The sequence below is a fragment of the Lycorma delicatula genome, chromosome 10, assembly GCF_047948215.1.
Source record: "Lycorma delicatula isolate Av1 chromosome 10, ASM4794821v1, whole genome shotgun sequence".
Taxonomy (NCBI): domain Eukaryota; kingdom Metazoa; phylum Arthropoda; class Insecta; order Hemiptera; family Fulgoridae; genus Lycorma; species Lycorma delicatula.
The window spans coordinates 98,692,245-98,716,567 of NC_134464.1; the positions used below are offsets into that span (position 1 = coordinate 98,692,245).

The 24,323-nt window shown below is 28.3% G+C and overlaps 1 protein-coding gene across 2 annotated transcripts in view; it reads left to right on the forward strand.

The window, feature by feature from the left end:
* The window catches only part of LOC142331492 (CLK4-associating serine/arginine rich protein-like), a 72,646-nt gene that overhangs the window by 30,275 nt on the left and 18,048 nt on the right, over window positions 1-24,323 (forward strand). For both annotated transcript variants that reach the window (XM_075377438.1, XM_075377439.1), the window contains exons 8-14: window positions 11,816-11,983; window positions 14,101-14,178; window positions 18,289-18,657; window positions 19,557-19,607; window positions 20,992-21,039; window positions 21,783-21,869; window positions 23,508-23,654. In XM_075377438.1, coding sequence (XP_075233553.1) covers window positions 11,816-11,983; window positions 14,101-14,178; window positions 18,289-18,657; window positions 19,557-19,607; window positions 20,992-21,039; window positions 21,783-21,869; window positions 23,508-23,654 — 948 coding nt within the window. The remainder of the gene's footprint in view (window positions 1-11,815; window positions 11,984-14,100; window positions 14,179-18,288; window positions 18,658-19,556; window positions 19,608-20,991; window positions 21,040-21,782; window positions 21,870-23,507; window positions 23,655-24,323) is intronic.

The window sequence follows — 24,323 nt, forward strand, 5'->3', positions numbered from 1 at the left end:
GATAACCTAAATTCAAATCTAAATACACCTTGCATGTTAGCTAATCCTATTCATTTGCCACCAGTCAGATTACCAGGATTGAAAGGAAACATTCGTGAGTGGCTGTATTACTTTATTATGTTTAATGATTTTATTCATTCTAGAAGTGATCTGTCTGATATTCAAAAGTTACATTACTTTATTCTTCATTAAAAGGTACAACATTTGACTTTATAAAAAATCTTTTGTAACAAATGATAATTATCTTGTAGTGATAAATCTATTAAAAAATAGATATAATAACAATTACTAATTCAAAGGGAGTATATATCTGGTACTTCTCATTTTATTAATGTGATCTCTGTTCATTCATAAATTTGCTTAAAGCTATGATTCTACTACTAACTGACATATTTGAACTTATTGTAATTCAGTTTCTAACTTTCAAGCTAGACCCTATCGCATTTAAATTGTGGAAGGAAAGATTGTCTCTTATAAAATTTCCTAATTTTCAAAAATTAGTCAAATTTCTTTGGAAAAATTACTGTAAAAGTTGACTATTAAAGTGGATTTCAAATCGGTCTCATTCATCACCCTGAAACTTAAATTTAATTTTGCTACAAGGTGGAAACAAAGACAGCTTACAACAATGTACTGATAAAACTCATAAAACAAGCTGTTTGTTATGTCATGCCAGTTGTTTGTCATATGTAATTCAAATCATTCTATATATAAATGTGAAGAATTTTTAAAACTAAATATCAGCAATCGCAAGAAATCTGTTAAAAAACAGTGTTGGAATTGTTTTCATCCTGACCATTTTATTTTAAAGGTTGCCCCAGTAAATAAATATTTGTAAAATTTATTCAAGAAGACTTATTCATTAATTCAGGAAATATCTGATTCTAAAATAACACACATTGTGATCTTAAATTACAGAAAATAGAAATAACCTTTTATCTACTGATTTATACAATGTAACAGATAAATTCGGGAATAACATTACTTGAAGAATATTCTTAGTTTCTGGTAATCAAGCAAATTTTTGTATAACTAAATTTGCGCATAATTGGGACTTAATTTCACAAAAAAACAATCTTCTGATATCAAGTATCAGTAATTTTTCTTGTCAGTCAAAATGTGATGTCAATTTTAAATTGAAGTTTTCTTTTTAGAACTACAGCTTTGAAATGCAATGCACAGTAATACAAAATTTAACTGACAGTTTACAAACTGAGTCGTTTGATATAACTCATTTTAAATTTGCCTAAGAATTTATTTTTAGCCAATCCAAATTTTAACATTTCTTGTGAAATTGATGTTCTGCTTGGTGCACAATTCTATCTCTGTTGTATAAAACCAAATAAGTTCTCAATATCCAATCATTCAAGAAACAAGATTAGGCTTTAGTCTTGCTGGAAACATGCCTGTTCATAATCAGTTAAACGAATTTCAGCATTTTTTGTTCGAAAAAAAAATGCTAGAAAAAATCATAGAAAAATTCTGGCAAGTTAAAGAACTCAATTTGTTTAAATGACTGTCATTGAAATCACTTGCAAAACTCACTTCTTGAAAAATACATTTTGAAATGAACATGAAAGATTTGTTGTAACAGTCCCCACACGAACCAGAAATAAAACTTTGTGAGTTTAAACAATGCCAAGCAAAAATTTTTAAGTTTAGAAAGCAAGCTTAACCGTAATCCTCTCAAGAAGAGTTCCACTGATTTTATCCAGGAATACTTAAAGCTAGGTCATATGTGTAATTTCAAGCATCTTTTGCTTACCACATCATCCTGTATTTAAAGAGTAAAGTTTAACAACTAAATTGTGGATTGCTTTTGATGGTTCTACTAAATCTTCAAATAGTTTTTCACTTGACATGCAGCAGTTGGTCGGTCCTATTGTTCAGCAAAATCTTTTCTCAATAATTCACAGATTTAGACTACATAATTATGTTCTGACTGCTGACGTAATGATAATGTATAGGCAAACTTTGGTCATGCCTAAAGATAGTAATCTCCAAAGAATTCTGTGGCGAGATTCTGCTGACAATGAAAATAATTAAAAAATTTTGCATTAATAACTGTAACTTATGATACAGTTAGTGTCTCTTTCCTGGCTACTAGATTCCTTAATCAGATTGCTAAGGATTATAATGATCAATTTCCTGCTGCTTGTGAAATTATTTAATGACTTTTATGGATGATTTTTAACAGGATGTGATAAATCTAGATGTATTAAAGAAGTTAGAGAGATATAAGCTATTTGTTAAATCGGTATGTGTTTCCATTATATAAATGGCTTTACTAATGATTCAAATATAATTCCATTAAATGATAATTATAGCACTTGCTTTTCAAACATGAAAATGTACGCACATTAGGTATTTTTTGGAACACATTCATACAAATGGATATTGGAATTCACTAAATGGAAAAAAAATGTGCCAACTAAAAAGGAATGTTCTGTCTTATCAATTGGTGGAGTTTATGACCTATTAGGTTCAATTGGGTCAGCAGTATTCTTTTGCAAACATTTTATGCAACAATTTTGGCAAATTAAATGTCTTTGGGTGACATCTTACCTTTTAATTTATTGTCCCAATTGAGAGATCAATCGATTCAGTAAGTTCAGTTAACATTACTATTAATAGATCAAATAAGAAAAATAATTTACTAAATATTTTCAAAATCATGGATTTGTGGATGCATCATTGAAAGTTTAGGCAAATTGTATAATGTATGAAAATCATTATTCTATTTCGAAAATTTCATCCAACGTACCCTGTGCAAAGTCTAGTGTTTTACCACTAAACAGATTTCACTACAAAGACTGAATTATGTAGTATTTGACTAATCAAGTGGTTATAAATTTAAATAATCGCATAGATTAAATTCATTTGTATTCAGATTATGTGATTCATTTCATTGAATTCCTGGTGAATCATCAAGGTGGAAAATATTTATTACTAATCTAGTTTCAGAAATTCAACAGTTTCTAATGCCAAATAGCATAACATTAATTCATCTGACAATCTTATCTCGGGATTTGTTTCTCTTAAAGGCTTTGAAAATTAATTTATGGTGGTATTTTCTTGTTTGGTTTTTACAAGATTCAGTACATCGGGTAACTCTTTTCTAATGATTTTACTCCTTCACCTGAGTGTTAAAGAAAGTAAAGGAATTCACTTACTACAGTACTTAATTTATTTATAAACATTATGTTATGTTATTGTAGAGATTAATTCATATTATATTTATTCATAATACAAAGACAAATTCTCCTGAAAGAATCATTGATACATTATCTATTAAGGAATTAAATGATACTCTTATGGAACTCATATTATTATCACAATTAACATATTTTATTTCGGAAACCAATGACATTCTATCTGAGCAACAAATTTCCAAACAAAGTAAATTATTCTCTCTCGATCCATTTATAGATCATTTAAACCGCACTGTTGCATTGCCAATTATGGTGGTCCATTAAGATTGGCATGGCCGTCAGAGATTAAAGGTCATATAAAAAACTTATGCCTGTTCATATCCTTTTCAACTAAGGCTATACATTAGGGATTAGTATCAGACTTAACTTCAGAAGCTTTCATTGCTGCAATGAAGCATTTATTTCTCTTGGAGGTATACCAAAACAAATGTTTTCTGATTACAGAACAAACGTTAAGGCTGCAAACAACAATCTCCGTGAATTATTTAAAATATTTAAATTAAAGGACTTCCGGTGCAATTTTCAGTCCATTTCCCCATCATAAGGAATAGATTGGTCATTTGTCCTTGTATTTTGGTGGATTGTAGGAAAGCATAGTATTTTAATCCTTGCCCTGTTGTATGACAAACTATTCTTAATTTTAGGTATTATACACAACTTATGCAAATTGAAACTTTTTTAAATTCATCACACCCATTGTATGCTGCATCTTCTGATTTGAAGGTCCACAATCGTTAACGCTCAGACACTTTCTGATTGGATCTGTTCTCACGTCAACTCCTGACCCTGATTTCACTGAAATTTCTATTAATCACTCGGCTGTTGGCAACTAATGCAAAAATTTACATAATCCATTCGGAATAAATGGATGAAAGATTATTTGAATCGGTTTTAATAATATAAAAAATGGTAACTCCTGAGTGGAAACATCTGTGAAGGAGACTTTTATTATCAGATGAAAATACAGGATCAGATAATTTAGTATTTTTTGCCGATGTTAAAGTGCCAATTGTGTTCATAGACCGATAAACAAACTATGTTTATTACCAATTTTAAAGAATTGAATAAGTGTCTGTCAACAGTTTGTTATTTACGCTAGGTATCTGTTTAACAGGGTAAATCTTTATCTGGCTTCATCTGATCCATTACAGATATCCATTCATTCAAGTGATTTTCGTGTTTAAGAAATCCATTTATACAAGATATATAAATGAGGTATTTCATCAAGCGATTTACTTACAAAAAGGAAACAATTTATTCAAAGTATATGTTCAAGGTATTTACATACGGTATTTATTTATTCAAGATACTACTACTTATTCTCCATTGTTCAATTCAAGATTGTATTTATTCATGGCTTACTTGTTCTACACATTATTCAAGATCTATTTGTTCAAAATTTTTAGTTACAGAACTTATTATTTAAAATTTGTACAAATTTTTATCGGGTGTTACTATTACTTAACATTAGAGCATAAACGTTTTAAAAAAAAAATTGCTGGGTTTTTTGGCGGGCCGTATGTTCAAATATGAAATCATGTGAATATGTTCTTTATTATGTAAAGATCTCTGTATACTCATAGCCTTGCCTTATAATTATTCTTCTAACCAATTATTTAATGAACATATATTTTTGTTTTAGTCTTTCTCAAATATTTAGAGTTAACATTAATTAGGATTCTAAATTATGATCAAATTAAAATAATTTAAATTACTGAAAATAATCAAAGTGTAAATTTATATTGCAGTGTTTAAAGTTATTTAAAATATTAAAATAAAATTTGACAAAATTAAATTACAGTTTAAACTAAAAATTACTTGTAATTTCTTTCATAAATAACTGGCTTACAAGCAATTAGGTAAGCAATGAAAATGTGAGAAAAGAGTTGAGCAATGTTTCAAATTTAAGATATCCATTGTCCTGGGGAATATTGTAACTAAAAGATGCACTTAATCGGGTTTAACAAAACTCATATGGCACAGTGGATGACTATTGACAAAAATAAGCTAGTGTATCAAATTATGTTTTGAAATAACAAAGGATTCAATTAAGGAAAACATTTTAATTATTATTAAAACTGTATTCATGTGGTTCAAAGCACATAAAAACATGTCAATTTAAAACTTTTAAACTGTATATCATTAAAAATCATTTAAAAAAATAAGTATAAAAAAAAAAAATGTATACATATCAATCTAAAAATTTTTTTTCACAAATTTTATTTGCTATCTATGATTATTTTGATTTATAAAATGAGTTTTTGTCAGCTTTTGATGCTTAAAGTAGTTTATTATTATTTTATATTTATTACGCATTTGCTCATTTGTAGTAGTGCATTTATTTTATCCAGTTTACTGTTATTGAACTGTGTTCCTGTTGCATATTTTTTGAATAAAGAGAATATCAGATCTCATGGTATGAGTTTTGGTCAGTCAGTCCATTAATGTACTCAATAGGCTTAATAAAGTAAATTCAGGTTTAATAACATTTTTTAGTGAATAATATATCTTGTCAGCATAAAATAGTTTATATTTATTAAAAATATTAAAGTTTATATGGCAGGAAAGGTCGTTCTGGGTAAGATATTCTAAGGTCTTATGATGCGAGTATCTTACAAGTGATATTCAAAAATTAACAACAAAAAAATAAATTAATGAAATTAACAAATTGACATACAGGGAAAAACTATTTATTCTAGGACCGTGAAACAAACACTACTTTTTAACATAGTCTACACCAAAATTTAGACACTTGTCCCACCGTTCTGTGAGCTTTCTGAAGTCTTTACCTCGCTGTTTGAACCATTTGTATACTGCTTTTATGACCACTTTGTTGTGTCAAACTTTTTGTCATGTAAAAGTCTCTTGAGCAGACAAAAAAAAGAAATCGGATGGGGTGAAGTCTGGGGCTGTATGGAAGATGTGGCAACATCTCCCGACCCAACTTCTCAAGCATTTCTTCAGTTCCCTGAGCAATGTGGGGACACATGTTGTCATGAAAGAGAATCGCACCTTTTGAGAGAATGCTTTGACGCTTTTGTCTTATCACAAGTCTCACTTTCTGTTGGAGCATGTTAGAATAGTATTTGCTGTTAATGGTACATTGTTCTTCTAAATAATCATAAAAAATTGAGCCTTGTGGGTCTCAGAAGATCGTCAACATCACTTTACTGGCTGATGCATAAGTTTTGAATTTTTTTGGCGGGTGAATCTGGATGTTTCCACTCAAGACTTTGCCATTTGGATTTGGGCTTGAAATGGTGTATCCATGTTGCATCACAGATTATTATACGATCTGGTATTTTTTTTCTTCCACTTCAAAATGTTCTTTGAGCTCAGAACAAATGCGAATCTGGATGTCTTTATAAGCTTGAGTCAACTGTCTTGGAACCCATCGCAAACACATTTTGTATTAATTTAGTGCATCATGAATGACTGAATGCGCACTTCCAATACTAATGTTACACAGACTAGCAATTTGGGAAATACTGACTCGCCTGATTTTGCAGCGCGGTAGTCAACTGGTTTTCCTGAGTGATGGAGATCAGTCACACTTGTTCTGCCCAAATTTAACTTTCCACCCGCATATACAAGTTACTGAAATTTAAATACTTTTCACTATACTGTTTCAACATTCTTAAGTAAATTTTACGCCAGTTTCACACCTGAGAGCAAAAATCTTGCCACTGAACATTACTCTTCCGCCATATATGTTTCAAGCGTAGCTCACATTCTGAAATTAACAAAAGAGTTTATGTTTAGATTAATTATGATCAAACAGCTGATTAAATGTGTTCCCAAGGTTGCCAACTTGACCCTCAAAAAGTTTCATTGTCATTGAATGCATAGTTTTTTCCTTTGTATCAATTTGTCTTGTTAATTATCAAACGTTGCTCATATAGTATGGATTGTGTAATGCTCTTTAGTCATGGTATAATCAGGACCAATATATTTCTCCTTTTCCGGTATATGTTTATTATAAAATTTGGATATGTACTACCCCCATTTAATCAAATTTTTTTTACATTGCTTATTTTTATTTATTGTTTTTTAAGTCTCACCTGGTATTTGCATTACTAATAGTTGCTAAAAACTAAAAGGAACTGTACTCCATGTTATGCAAGACTGGAATTTAGGCAAATTAGATATTTATCTTATGAACTGAATAGTACTTATATTTCTCTAGGAATTTGTTAATTTAATTTTTTTTTTCATGAAAGTATTTTTCATGCTTGCATGTTCTAGAATTTTATTTCCTGAGATATTCTAGATATTTTGGAACTATCAGATTGTTATGAGTACAAGATTTTTGAATCATATAAGATTTGATCTATTGTTAAATTGGTTTGTGTGTTTTATTAATTTTTGTAAAAAAAAATTGTGACTGGGCCATTGATGCATGAATCTTTGCGTGTTTGGTACATTGGTTCATAAAATGTGACTGAGATTTATTGCACAGCACTTGCCACATGTGTGTTGTTATGCTCCAAAAGTTCTTTTTTTTCCTAAAAATAGACTTTTATATTTATATAAATAAATGTGTAAATAGTATGTACTGCATATAAATTGAAGAAATTTGATATTTGTATAACTTAAATTCAGAAGAAATATTTAGATATTTAAAATCGTATTGTAATAAAAGTTTGTTTGAATTCTTGTAATTATGCATAAAATATTTTTACTGTTTTTACTTCCTTGTATGAAGTTAAGGAAGTATTGTGATCACAAAAAATTTTGGTTTTTAGATTTCACCGGAAATAACCATTTTGATCATCCCTGAATCCATTTTGACTAGTTTCAGCATGATATCTATGTATGTACGTACGTACATATACTTGGTCCAGCCAATTTACGAGCTTGTGACATCACAGGCAGATTGTGTATTACTTATTCGGCCTAAAAGCATCAACTCTGCATGTCAAATCGAAGTATTACTTATCATATTGTACGCGATAATAATTATCATATTTACATTTACTAATTATAAACAATACGTAATAATAAGTTTTAATAATAAACAAAAGTTTACTTGAATTTTCTTCATGCATCTAATTCAAACTTTAGCAAAGTTCACCATCCTCGCTAAATGAATCGCTATCACTGTCGCTTTCATTCTCACTTTCACTATCAATCTACACGTATAATATAATTTTCTGTCATTTCATCTTTACAGTTTTTCCAGTGGTTCCAGTTTTTCTTACTCATATTCAATTTTTTTTTCACAAAAGTGTTTCCAGTCATCTTCACTCATGGAATTAATTTTCTCTGTAGTTAATTTTTCAATATTTGTGAAAGAAAATGTTGTGTTATGTCTTGTCACATGTCTTTTTTACAGCTGACCATACCATTTCGATCAGATTCAAATCAGGATGGTACGGTGGGTGTCTTAAGAACATGATGCCCGTGTTTTTTCAAAAGTTCATCCAAGTGATATTTTTTACTGTAGTTTATATAACTTTTTTATTCATATTACTGTGGTTTCAGCATTTTTGAACTATACAGAATATGGGTTTTCTCCAGCCAGTCAGTCATATATTTTCTTCCGCAGTTATTTGGCGCTTTGTCAATATCTGTATTGTGATAAGGGGCGTTATCAACAACTACTGCTGATATTGGTGGAATATTTGGAATCAATTTTTCACGCTCCCATTTCATGAAATTGTCTGTATTCATGTTGTCATGGTAGTTACCACTTTTCGAACTAGCTGTCCAAGTTAGTAATGTGTTCAAAATAAAACAGATTTCTCCATCAGCATGAATTACTATTAAATAGTCACTTTTATTAATTGGCACATGAAGTCCCTCAACAATACAATCAGACCACGACTTTGTTGACCAATGCCAACTTAAAATGTATGTTTCATCCAAATAAACAATTGTAGCATCGCTTTGTACTTAGCCATTGCCTGTAAATATTCAATTCTCTTCCACCTGATATTGGATTTCTCAATTAAATGTGTTATTTTCAGTTTTACGCCATTTGAAACCTAACTCTTTCACAATAAGAGATAAAGTTGATTCACTGCCTTTAAAATTCCTTCAATTCAATCTTAATTCAATTCAATGCCTTTTTTTGTTGTTGTTTTAACTACATCCAAATCAAAACTGTCCAGTCCACTGACAGGTTTCGAATGTTGTTTATTCTATTTTGGTGTGCTGAAAGAACACGATTGGGATGTTGATTGAAGAATCATGTCTTTTTACTCTTCTGAGAGTTTTTGAACCTGTGTTCTTGATATCCCACAAGCAGCAGCAGTTCTTTCTCTGCATTTTTGAATGCCAGTTATATGTTTGTCATCAGTTAATTTACCTACTTTTAGAGCTTCTTTTTTCATAAAATCATGAATATTATAGATAATTTCACATGCTTGATTCCTAAGTTTTGTTTTCTTAACTCCACAGATTTAAATTTTGCAATAACAAACCACACTAATAACACACGAACAAAAATATAAAAAAAGTATATTACAAAAAATTTGTGAAAAAACAATGAGCAATTATAAAATATTTATGACCACCCAAAAACGCTATCCGAATACTTTCACTGAACACGATATAAACTGGGCTAAAGTTTACTTCTTTATACACACATTGTGTACTATGAGTGATGGATCTAAATACAATCGTGATGAAAGACATAATTTCTAACTGCATGTATAAATTTTTATAGGCCTGCACATAATACCAATCAGAGCATTAGTTAAGGAATTGTTATTGTTTGCAAGATTGAGTCGTCATTAAGCATTTTTATACATGTAATCAACTCAAGTGGAAAGAATTGAACACACAACAACATAAATGTATTGTTTGGGCACCCATATTGTTTGTAAGTTGAAAAATGAAATAAAAATAATAATTAGACTCAACAATAATGTTTTGGAAAACAATAATATAATGAGATGTCAGCCAGCATGTGACGTCACAAGCTTGTAGATTTGCTGGGGCCACTATATGTGCATATGTATCTCGCACAACTTAAAAACGATTAGCCGTAGGATGTTGAATTTTTGGATTTAGGACGGTTGTAACATCTAGTTGTGCACTTCTTTTGATTGCAATCGACTAGACCAAAAAAGTGTCCAAAAAAGCCAAGAATCCAAAAATTTTGGATTTTGAACTTTTTCTTTACTGCAGTAAAGCCCTCATTGAGAACTTTTCAGTGATATATTGTAAATAGTACTTGCTTTATTGGTTCCAGAGTTATAGCCAAACAAACTTTAATTAATGACATATTTGGATCTTACAAGGGGAAGGCATATCGGTTCGAATTAGATTTAATCTCCTTTTTTTTATTTAATTTAATATATTGATTTATTAATTATTAACTTCTGTTTCTAAAAAAAACTTTTACAATAAATAATAACTCAGTAATAACAATAAAAAAAGAAATGAATAAATATCAGAAGTTAATGAATGAAGTAAAATTTTATGTACTTTTCATTTTTTTTAAATGTGTATGTTTAATTTAATAGGTGTACAAGAAAGTCATGTGATGTTCACATCAAATTTTTTTATATTTTTTATTAAGCTGTTAGGCTTAATTGAATTTTTGTACTTGGGAAATTATTCTGTTTAAAAAATAATAATAATATGATACTAATAAATAAACAAATATCATGCATATTAATTAAAATATCATAAAATACCATTTAAATTATGTTGAGAAAATGAAAAAAATTGATCAGTGGATAAAATTGAAAGTACTTAAAATGTTATCAGTTTATATGGAAGATAATGCAAAAAGTATATGATTTAATATATATTGTGTAACTTTAAGTGCAATTATATAATATATTAATAATATTAGTAATATATTATAAGCAAAAAGTAAGTTATTGAAGATAGGTCTAAGTTATATTTTAGGGAAAAGAAAAACAAAACTTGGCACCTAAAAAGAAAAATGGTTCAGTAAAATAGAAGAAAAAAGGTGTGGTGTGTGTGAATACCTTGACCACAAACATTGATATTTTTGAAAGATAAGTTTCTTAAAATTACAGAAAAGTTTGAAAAAATTAAAATACAAACAACCCAAGTATGTATTTCTAATGTTCACTGAGTTAACTTGATGGAAGTTGGTTATAAGCAATTGTAACTCAAGGGAATAGTTCAGAATCACTGTCTTTGCTTCCTGGGCAAGTTATGAATTTAGTTCAGAATGAATACTCGTTCTGCATGAGTTATTATTTTTTACTGTAATATTAAAAAAAAATCACAGATAAAAATATAAATAATGTCAAAAAGAAATAGCCTTAAATATTACAAAAGAGGTAAATGATACAGAATACAAAAATGGATTTAAAATAATGAATTTACATGTAATGTTATATATTATGATGTAATGTATGTTATAATGTAATCATTCTCTATAATTGCTCATTTACAATACCATTAACATTTGTCATTCTTTATTACTGTTATTATTCAAGTAATTTGGTTTATCTGTAAAATTAAAATTTATTCAAGGTATACTTTTTCATTTTATAAAGAATAAATCTTGTGTTTGATTACTAACATTGACAATTTGTTATTTTTATCATTATTTCCCTTGGAACAGTATTTAATTATTTTTCTATCTGTATTTTTATGTTTGGGCTTTTTTTCAGTTATGCATCAAGGAAGAGTCCAACATATTTTGCTTATCGAGAATCAAAGTCCAAATCACTTTCAAAATCAAGGTCAAGATCTCAGTCGCCGGCAAATGCTGGACAAGTTACATACATCACAAGTTTTGGTGGAGATGAACCTCCAGTTCCTGAAGTTCCTAAAAACAGGTACAAAGATTCTTGTAAATAAAGAAATCACACCAAATACACACTCTATCTTCTATCTGTTCCGTTTGTTCATAATTTAAAAATAAAAACAATGTTACAAAAACAACCAAGAAGTAACTACTACTACAGCCTGTACATCGTGATGTGTCGTTACGTCCATGTCTGATGTGGAAGTTTAACAAGTCTCTTTTTGACTTCTGTTTGTAAGTTGTGCTGTTGTTCATAAACATGCAAATAGTTTTTTTTAATTTTTGTTTTGTTTTTTAAAACATATTTTTATCGATGAACATTGTTGTATCTTTTAAAATACTTAACGTATTCAATGTATTTAATAATATATTGTGATAGGTTTTAAAAAGAGTTATAAAAAAAATTAGTTTACAAAAAAAAATGTAATTAAATCTAAAAATAAATTGTAACTGTTTTAAGTATTTTAAGTTGTATCAATTAAAATTATAATTGTAATAATAATATGTAGTTAATATATTTAATGCATATTTAAAAAAATATTTTTCAATGTAATTACGGTTAATTGTTAGGATGGGTTTTACTTTTAAAGTGAAACTTAGATTGATATGATTAAATTAAGTGTATAAAGGGTTGTGTATGTGTGTGTGTGTGTGTGTCTCGTTATTCTATTACAAGGCTCTCTGTCTTCTAATATTTTTTAGATTGTTTCAAAAAGTGGAATTTTACTTCATTATTCAGGAAAAGTTTTTAAAAAGTTATATTTATGGTGTTTTCATTCTGCAAAAAACATCATAGGACTTAAGGAGCTGTCATAAGCAAAATAAAACCTTTTTTCTCTGAATTATTTGAGAAGTATAATTACTTGAAGTTTTTGAATTTTTTATTTATTATTTGTTAAATTTTATTTTGTGTTGAAATTAGTTGCTCATGAATAATATTTGTGAGTTATTAACTATCCTTTTTCTGCTTTTATCTCATATTTACTTTAGGCTCACTGAATTTCCTGGGAATTACTATTGAAAAAAATATTTATGTAAAGCTTTATAACTCTGTAGACCTTATGTAGATCTATATGTAGCCTTTTTTAGTGATAGTTGTTTTCTGTCCGTCTTTTTCTTTGCAGATGTTTCCTTCTCGTATCTGTCCTTCATTATTGTTGTGTGTATTCTTATATTCTTCATCCTTTCAGTATGGCTCAGCCAGATTATTTTTTGCGTTTAAATAGATTTTACCACCGCACCACATACTAGTTCAACAGTTTATTATTTGAGTGTATCTTCCATTCTTTGCCATTTTTATAGAACAGTGGTAAAAAATGTTTAGTTTAAATTTTAAGTTTTCTATAAATTAAACTAAATTCTAGAATTTATAAAACGCTGCTGAAAGATTTATAAATAAAATCTTTCAGCAGCATCTTTTTAAAAATTTTATAAAATAATACTAAAAAATGAAAAACATTTATATATAATCATAAAGTATGTATTAAGTGGTGTCAGGACGTTTGGATTACCTCAGCCTCAGTTGGGCCTTTTGTGTAGCCATGATAGCAGAAAAGAGCCAGCTTATGGGATAGTTCACAGTCTATATGACTCAAAGAGCACAGTAGATGAGAAGGGAACAAGGATAGGTGAAAGGATTTAATGTATGTATTCCCTCCCAAACAAGTGCTTTTGCAGATAGTGGATATCTTTCACTCATAATTATTTAAGAATCGGGGTATCTTCACCAAAATGAGAGTTACACATTAATAGTAAATGCTTTTGTTTTGACCAGCTCATGTATGCTGTAATAAATTGAATTTCAGATATTAAAGCGATCTCAAAATTGGTTCAGGATTTTAAGAAAATTGCCCTTTTCCATCTTTGGGATTGTGTTGCATATGGAAGTGTCTAACTGCAACTAAATGTTCAACCAGATTCTTTCTGGAGGGTAATGAACTAACAGTATATGGCAGAAAAGTACTGCTTGTACTATTAATCATTGTACATATAAATATTAGTGTGTGTGTGTGTATGTGTGCGTGCGCATGCACACATGCGTTTTTAGTTAATGTAATAAAGTAACATTTTTGTGCATTAATTATTTTGCGATGTTGCATAATAATTTTTTTCACTTATAATTTATGCTGAAAAATTTCTATTTTGCAGTGGCAACAGTGTTGCTGGTCATTCAAGGAGTAGTAGTGTCAGGTATAGATCGAGATCACAGAAATCGTCAGAAATAAGGTATAGCCTTGTGATAGTATTTAATTAAAATCAAAACTGTTTTTATATTCATGTAAACAAAAAAAATCTCCGCCTGTCAAATTTTATTTAAATTTACTTGATGATTCATTGAATGTTTTAACTCGATTATTATTTTTTCTTTTTTAAAGATTCATTGTGAAATGCTTGTAGAAAAAAAAGAAATTTATTACACATTTTAAAAGTAGTTTTAAGTTTTATATATTTTGTTTAGCTCCTAGCATATTCTTTTAGCATGTTTTTTCCTTCAAAACATTATTGTTTTATTTTTAATACTTAATATGACGATTTTCTATTGTTTATTTTTTGTTGGATAAAATTATTACCTCTTTTGTATTTAGGTTGTGAATACCTGAGGTTGGGAAGTTGTAAGTTGCTAGTAGAAACAGCTGGGAGAAAGATTTGACCAAAGTGATAAAATTTTATTTTGGTTAGGGTATCTGTGACAATTTAAGTAGAAACTTTTTGTGATATGTCCATGTTTCATCATATAGTTTAGAATCTTTTAAATTATTACTTGAAATGAAAATGAATTTTTATGACTTCAATGTTCTTTTTAAGAAATATGATAGACAAGAATAGATCTAGTAAGAATTATAGTATTAAGGGAAGGCATGATTTAAAACGCTTCAGGATTTAAATAGAGCAGATTAAGATAATTTGGGTGCTTAAAGTGAATGTCTAGTGGAAGTGCAACAAAAGAAAGTTTTAATCTAAATATAATTCAAAAAAGCCCAAGAGGAAAACCAAGAAAGAGATGATTAGATTGTGAGAAGAAAGATCTGGGAAAAATTTGAGGTCGGGGAACAGAGTTGTGGAGGTCAATGATGTAGTAACGGTTTGATTGAAGGAAAGGTCGATTATAATGATAAATTTATTAACCCTACTGCAGAAATGATCGCCAGCTTGTAGTGCTTTTAATAGGTGCTTGGATTTATTAGTTCATCTTGTATTGTAATTTTATGTAGTAAAGGAAGAACTCTTGTAACATAACTTGAAAGTGATTTTTTTGATGTTGTAGATGGTTTTCAAACAGATAGTAAATATTACTTTGTTCGAGAAAAATTGTAAATGATGATTTATCATGATAAATAACAAAGTTTATTATTCAGAAAATTTGTTCCCAGTTTATTTTCGAAGTTTATACTGGATAAAATAAAGATGAATTAAGAATTTTTAATAAGAAGATTTTTCTATATTTTTCTGTGGCATGTAATTTCATTTATAAAGAAGTGTGACTTTTGATAGTGTGATAATTACTGTTACATTTTCATTTCTAATCAGAACTACATCTGAAATATACTTTATTTTTGTATTGGAGGGGGAGAGTGTTATGTTGAGATGATATATTTGTGTTTGTTAATACTTTGGCAACTCTATAGGCTGTGTTGCTTTTCATGGAGGTAGATGTTTAATGACTCAACTTGGTTATGAAAATGACAACAGAGTATGTGATAATTTGAGAAAACAAAGACCTGGGTACTGTATTTTTCAAACTAAAAAACAAAAGTGGTTTTAATTTTATGAATTTAACATTAAATAAAGTGCTACAAAGAGGACTAAAAGGAAGGGTCCATCATAACATAATACTCAATAATTACTAACTTAGAAATACATTTAGTCATAATAATTAAAACATATATATATTTAAGAAAATTTATGTAGATTTTTTTAGAAGATTAGGTTTGTATAATTTACTAAACATTGAGTGGGAATACTGTTATTTCAGATTTTTTATACAAATTTAACTTAATTGGTGTTCTTTGTAATTATTTATTTCAGCATGAATTATTTGCAATTAGTTAATGGAATTTTTAACTCTAATATATGTTTTTTCTGACTGGTGTGTATTTTTAAAACCATTTGAATGTTGGTTGATTTATTTGGTGTTAGCTAAAAAATGTTTATTATTCAATTTATTATTATTTTTTGGTGTTGTAGCAAGTCGTAGTTCTTTCAGAAGGTAAGCGTTCGTGTAATTAACTACTTGTTTTTATATTCAGGCAGCAATATGTACATGGTTTTTCAGATTAGGAAATTAAAAAAGATATAATAGTTCTAATTTTTAAGAAGGATGATAAATTAATCTCAAATTATATCTTGCTCTTCTTTTTTTAAAAAACACAATTTTTAATTTTGTCAACTATAAGTACTGCATATATATGTAATCATTTTGTAATTATTAGACATTAAAATTTATACTGGTTGAATTGTTAAGAATATAATGCTAATTTGTGTCTTATATACATTGGTTTAAAAAAAATTTCCCAAGCTGAAGAATTTTCAGAGGACTATTTTATTGTTGTATAAGTCCAGGATAGCATTTCTCAACCTGGGGTAGCAATGATATAAAGGGGGATAGTCGCAAAATTAGCTCACAATTTTACATGTAAACAATAATGAAGATTCATTTCTTGAGGAAAAAAATCATTTATTTTAAATATTTTTTCTTACATTTAATTTCCTTAGGCATGTAAGGATATAAATTAATGAGATGGTTGCGTTTGTTTTATCATTTAAAAGTTTCTCCATATGTGGGTCTACATTAGAAACATACAAAAGCAAATTGTTTTCAAGTTATAAAAGATGGTTCTTATATTTAGTTGTTAGAGCAAACCATAGACGAAAAACCGTTTTCACTTACTGAGGTAAGACGTGGCGAAAGGAATTAATATTTTTAATGTTTCTGTGACTAAATATGCATTTTCAATTCAACAAGCAAGCCAAAACTTACTTAAATCTTCAAATGTGAATTGTAGTTGTAATGTTTTATCGGCAGACATTTCAATAAGTTGGTCGTGAATCTCAACTGGTAACTTAGCAGCTGTAACAACATTTTCACTAAATGGATTCAATACCCATCTCTTCAAGGAAATACTCTGCCTACTGAATTTTTAAATCGTCCAAATGCATCTTCATGCTATTCAAACTGAAGTGAATAATTGTATTTTTTTCATCCAAATTTTTCTCTGTATAACTGGAAGCGAGTGGAAACATATCAAAGTTTTTACTTTGAAGGTAATAATTTAGATATCAAGCTTATTAATAAAACCATGAATTTTGTCATTAATAAAATGTTTTTATCATGTCCTTGTAAATTCACATTCAACTCGTTTAAGTGTTCAAATACATACCTAAGTAATTCAACAGCAACATATACTCATTATTCTGTAAAAAAACATTGTGAATGGTGTTTGTTTATTCTGGAAAATATTATTAATTCATCTCGCAATCCCAATAACCAAGTTAACACTTTTCCTGCGATAACCATCTGACTTCTGTGTGGAAAAGATTTTTTCTTTTCGCCCATTTCATCGCATAGTTTAGCATACAGCCTATTCTGTTATGGTCAACTTTTAATAAAATTAATTATTTTTACATTACAGCTTTATCAACAGTTTGTTTGAGGTTTTCAGCATACTTTTTATGGCAAGAGCATGTCTGTGAGGGAAGCAGTTCGTCCATTTTGCCCTTTGTATAAGTGTATAAGAATCTTAATTTTTTCAAACTGCTGCTGCTCCTTCCTGTTTGCACCATCACTACTTAACTACAGTACAATTTGTCCAATCTGTGTTACAGTTTTTATTAGCTTCATAAAAAACATCAAAAAGACATTGTGCTGTTTCATGACCAGATATTGATTTGCAAAACAACAAATTTTCTTTGATTGATTTGTCCCTATTGCATTCATATCTCACAAAACATGAGAACTGAGAAATGTTTGCCACATCTGTTTTTATTCATCAAATTGGTTACTAAAAAATTCATTTTGTAGTGTTTGTTTGTTGTCATATAGCTTGGTTATCAGAGTATACTGCAATCAAAATTTTTGTTCGTTATCCTTGTTGATTTTTTCTTTAATTTTCCTAGTGATAGTTAGATTATCCCAGTATTTTTATAATGACTTTCTAATTTTATTTTCAATAATCTTGCAAGTTAGAGGATAAGTTTTCTTTGAAAATGCTGCTATTTTACAAATGAATTTATTTTTTTGTTTGAAATTTTATATGATTTTGAAATTTCATAAAAAAATTAAAGAATTTATAAAAGAAGTACTGTTACCTAATGTAAAAATTGTATTTATTTGTTTAGCAGGGGCCGTTCACGTGGGGGTAGAAGCCCTTTATTTAGAAGATCTAAATCAAGATCTCGTGGTTCTCATACCAGAAGGCGATCCCGTTCATGGTCAAGATCAAGACGAAGATCGAGAACAAGACCTGATGAAAGTAGTAATCGTGGTATTGGTGGTGGTGGTGGTGTTGGTGGTATGAGAGGTATTTACAGAAGAAGGACGCGTTCTAGGTCACCTAGTAGGAGACGATCGATTTCAAGAAATAGAAGGTCATATTCAAGAGGATGTTCAAGGTCTCGAAGTCCACGTAGGGGACGTTCACCTGACCCTAGCCACATTCGTAAACCAAGTTTTAATAAAAATCCATCAAAACGATCTTCCTACATTAGGTATTGCTCTTTATTCTTTTCTGTATTTTGCATTGGTAATAGCTTGATTATTTTAAATATTAATTTTTTTCTGGTTTAACCTTTTCTTAATTTGAGTGTTTTTTGTTTTTTTTTTTTTTAACATGGGTGTAGTAGCAGATTGATATATTCATTGACCATGTGATGGGTTTTTATTTGTTGTTTATTTTATTTCAATGTCTATGTTTTATTTTATTCAGTGGTTTCTAATTAGCACATTAACTTTACAGCTATTCAGAGTTTTCTGGAAATTTACAGAATAATTAATACATAATGCATTTTTCACTAATTGAAGATATGCTAATACTTTGTCTTTTGTACAAATTTTTACATTTTTCTACCGTATAAACAAATGTATTTCCCAGAATGTATATTTGAGGTAAATTTTTTTCCCTAGTTAGAAATTTAAATTTAAAATTAGATTTAATCTTGTTTTCTCTCATTTCTACATATTGTTCAGCTTTAACTTTTGTTTATTGTGTTTGCAGTAAAAGACTAAAACTTGCACTAAAAACAGAGTTTTTTTTTAATTTAAGCTAGGTTTTTGGAACAGGCTCATTTGAAACCATTGGATAAAATTAGCTAAACTACACAGTAAATCATCATCTTTACTGATTTCAGCCAAAATTTAATTGTGAGACACTTATTGAGAGACCCACTGCGTAATATTTTCAAGCTGTATTTAATAGGTCTTAGTGCTTATATTGTCAGTGATTTCTTTTTATTATATTTTATTACAAATTCTATTTGACAACTGTCAAGCCTGAGTGTTTATTAAAATATCACTTCTTGAATAAATAATTTTAAGTTTTATTGTTTAAATACAATAAAAATGTAGGTTTAAAGTTTGATTTTGATAATAATTTGTTTAATATTTTCAGGAAACACAGAGATTCTCGAACAGCTTCACGTAGTCCTAGTGTATCTAACAGGTAAGAATAATGCTTTCAGATGCTAAATCTAGTAAACGGTTATTAAATGTAAAGTAGCTTTGGCACCTGTATTATATTGCAGACTCCTGTATTATACTATAAGCCTGTATTATATTATAAGCAATTTTTTTTATAAAATTTAGTCATTTTTCAATTTTTTTTATTTTTCAATATTTTTTCTCTTTTAAATTTTTTTAAATAAAAAATAAGACCCTTAATGTTCGAATTGCAAAAAACAAATTTGCAATTAAAAATTCTGGAAGATGAAATATTGTGACTTCTGATTGACTTCAGCAGTGTAGCCAGCAAAGTATAAGTTTTATATTGTTGTAAGTCGCTCAAAGCATTTTAAAGTTTGAAGTTGTCTTCAAAAACGTTCTGATAATAAAACGTATGCATTATATTCTATGTGTAAAACAGAAATTAATATTTTTAATGTAATATCTATAAGTATAATTATAATTACTTAAGCATATATTTACACATACACATGAAATGACTGTATTTATGAATTTAAATTGTATGCAGCTCAGATCTGGACTATCTGTCTTATAAATTTCATTAAAAGCAATAATTTACATTTTTATTTTTAATCAATCATTATTATCAAATGGAGTAAGAAAGAAAAGAAAATTTCTTTCAGGTATTTTAATTAGTTATATAAGAAATGAAATATTATAAAAATGAGCATGTTATAAAATATAAGACACTTATTTAGTAAAGGAAAGATATACGAGACATTATGTTCATTCATGTGGTCAGTATTTTGTTTTTGTTGTGATTTGGGATGATTTTAAAGTAATATTTTATAAAAGCAATTCTTAAATATGTTGGTGTTAATATTTTTTTTTTTATTGAAATCAGTATTAAAAAACTAATCTGTAGAGTTAAAATTGATCTCAAAACTTTAGGAGCAATTAATTGGTCTTAGGTATTCCTACTTTACATAAGTTCCTGCATAAGTTCAGAAAATGTAAAATTTTAATACACTCAACTCTTTTACTGTCGTCTTAGAATACTACAAAGCCTGGAGACAGTAGTTTGTTTACTAGAAGTGTTATTGGATAATGATCAATTTTTTTCACTTTTAAGTCTATACCAGAGGATATTTTGGCTATACCTGTAGATAACAGATTATTTATCATAATATATATGCTTCTACTGGACTGTATTTATGCATCATAGTTTTTTTATTCAATTGTTGTATTTTGGTATTTTTGAGATAATTTCATTAGTTTCTACTAAAGTGTAGTGCAAATTTTTTTTTAGAACCAGTTGAGGATTAATGTTTTTATTACAGTTATACTAATTTATTCTAATATTTATGTCTGCTATGGCATTTTAATATTAAAAATTGTTTAAAAGTGGAATTTATTGTTTTCAGAAAGAAACAAAATGAATTTCGTGTTGGAAGCCAGTCTCCTGCAAAAAAGTAAGTTTTGAGATTTATGCTCAAAGATTTAAAGATTTATTTATATCCCAGATTTATTTCAGTGGAGTGTAGATTTATCCAAAAACTTTTGGAAGTTTCTGATGTGCAAGTAGTCTTTGCTTACTGTTGTTTAACTACCTTGAACTTGTGTTATCTTGTTTCATAATTTAAGAATACCTTAATCTGGAATTGGAGTCATATTTTAAAAGTTTGCATGTGATGACATGCTAACAGTCAAGTTATGAAAGCTTTTAGTTGTCATGCTTATCAGACATCAAAACAAAGAGTGGATCACTGCTGCTTTTAGGATCTCCAAACTTGCACTATCTTACATTTTTCCAGCCGAGACTCTGGCAGATGCTCAAGTTATAGGAATCCTAATAGCTTAAAACAATTTAAAGTAAAAGTTAAGTGTAGGAAAATATTAGTTTGAGAATTTTGATGGATATTGTAAGAGTATATTATCTGCCAAAAATCATCTCATAACTTCTTATGAGCAGCAAACAAGTAACTAGTCTCCACATTATCAAAATGTTAAAATACACAAATACTAAGCATATATTGGATGGTAGTTTGGAATGTCCAGTTCTTTTGGAATTGCAAATAATCCACTATATGGGACAGATCATCAATCTTAATATAAAATATTACAATAAATTTATTGTATTTTATTAGATATCATTAGACTTTTTTGTTTGATCTTTATTAACTAATCATTTGTTTAATCTATTAATTTTTTCTAGAAAACCACCAATGTTGAACGAGAACAAATCCCCATCTCCTGTTTTAATAAGAAGTGTTGAAATACCTGCTCCACCAGTTATAACCAGGTAGGTAGGCCCTTTACATTTCAGTATTGAAAAAGAAATAGGTAATATTCGAGAAACTGTATGTATAAAATTAAAAAAAAAAAATAAATTAATAAACAAGAGAAATCATGCAGTTACACTTTTAAGTTAAATATTTTAATAAAAAATTCTTAATTTATGAAATATAGTTTAAAAATATATTTTAAGTTAATGGATGTTAAATATATACTCATATTTATGTTTTAAGATAAACCCACATTTAATGTTAAATTTTAAATGTACTTAAATTAAAATTTTAGCCAAAATTTTCACTACCTGAAAATGAAATTTAAAAAAAAAAAATTAGTTATAGAAAATTATAAACAAAAACACTGACTAGAAAGCTTGGTTATTGTTATCTGCTTCAGTGGAATAGAATAAATGATTTGTAGCATGTGAAAATGCCATGCCTGATCAGGATTTGAACCTGGGACCTCCGGATGAAAGGCCAAGACGCTACCACTTGGGCCATGGAGGCCGGCATCTGATTGGCACCTAAAGAATGCAGTATGTGCATGGCTAGTTAGTCTCAAGAAATTTCAAACTTCCACAGATCAGATTACATATCAGTAAAATCCAATAGACCTCAGTGCCTGATTATATGGATGAGATATCAATGGAAATGTTTCTAAAAATTTTAAAACTTAAAATTTTTCTTTTTATTGGTCTTTTTTGACACCTGGTAGATCTCTGAACTCATAGTTCTTCTCATTGTACAAGTGATGTTGTTCACTTATTTTTAAGTGTTAAATAAATAAATATTTCATGTATAACTGTTTTGAGCAAAATATTTTTAAAAACATTAGGTTAAATATAAATTAAAAGATTCTTGTGCAGTTCATTTACTGTTGTAAATGGTTTTTTCAGTTGTAAAATGTGGTTTTTGAATGTTTATGAACAAATGATAGACTAGTTTATTTAGAAACAGAATTTAATAATTTTTTTTCAAATAAGCAACTTACATAAATTGTAACAATTAATTAATTTTTACAAAATAAGGCAAGTAAACAAGTGCTGCATATAAAATTTACGCAAAAACTTAAAAGAAAAAATTCTTAGTTTCACCAAACTATTTTATTTTACCTTTTTTATTTAGTTTTATTATCAGCAATGACACACAACCTCAGTCACTGCTGTTAAATAATTTAACATTCTTGCTGAAAAAAAATAGTAGTACGAAGGAAATAAAGCAATTATACAGTTTGTATTGATGTCAGTAATATGAAAGATAACTGAGAATGAGGCTCTTTTTTCTCAATAAAACATTTAATACATGACATACAGTAACAGTTTTAAATGAAGAAATATTCATACTTTGTTGGATAGGTATACCTTTATCTGTGTTTCTGCCTTGAAATTTTTAGTTTGGGTCTACCTGTGACAGTTGCCCAATAAGTCGTCAATTTGTTCATTTTCATGGTCTGTCCCAGACTTTTGTCTGTGATAACATGTATGTAAACATCTGAGAAACTGGTATTGCTTAATTAGTTTTTCTAGAATAATTGTATTATTAATAATACCTTATATTAATGTTTTGAACATATTTTGGTGTATTTAAATATATTCAATATATCATTTTTTTGTGCTAGTGACTTTTAAGTTATCAAAACATGTTAACAGGTATTATGGAAGAAATCAGCAAGAGTCCTCATCTGAATTGAGTTATTCAAGTGAAGATGAATCGACATCTGTTGCATCTTCTAATGCTATAAACAACTCTGTAAATTCATCTTCACAACAGCAGCTTAATAAACTAGTGCCTGACAAGTAATTAAAAATTAAATTTTGTTAATTATTACTTATGCTTTAATTTATGATGAGTAACTTGTTCTCATTTAAGAAATTATTTATCTAAACTTTGATTATAAAAAAGAAAAAAACCAATTTTTTTTAAATTTATAGTTCAACGGGATAGAATGATATCTGTATGTTTTATTAAATAGAAAAACATTTCAGCCTTATGTTCCAAATAGCTATAAATCAGATTCTTTCAAGATTAAAAAAAAACCTAGTTTATTGTAAGTGAATAATTACTTACTCATTCAGCAGGTGTAATTATTGCAAATAAGTTATTTTATTTTCATGTATAAGTACAGTATGGAACTGTGGCAGTGTAATGAAATAAGTATTTTTCAAGCATTGCTTGAAGTATAAAGCAATGCGTATTATAATTACTGTACTATAATAATTACTCTCTACATATAATAATTACTGTTATTCAAACAACTGTTTCAGTTCTCAGTTACTGTTTTAGTTCATGGTTCATCTTTGTTAACATATATTGATAATTTGGTTTTTATTTATATCTTTTGCTCAAATGTTATTTATGTTTTTCATAGTTAAATAATTTGCTTGGTGAATTCTGTTCCTTATGTTTCTCAGGTGATTATAATCTAATTGTTCACCTTAACAAAAAATGAAGTAGCATTGTTACAT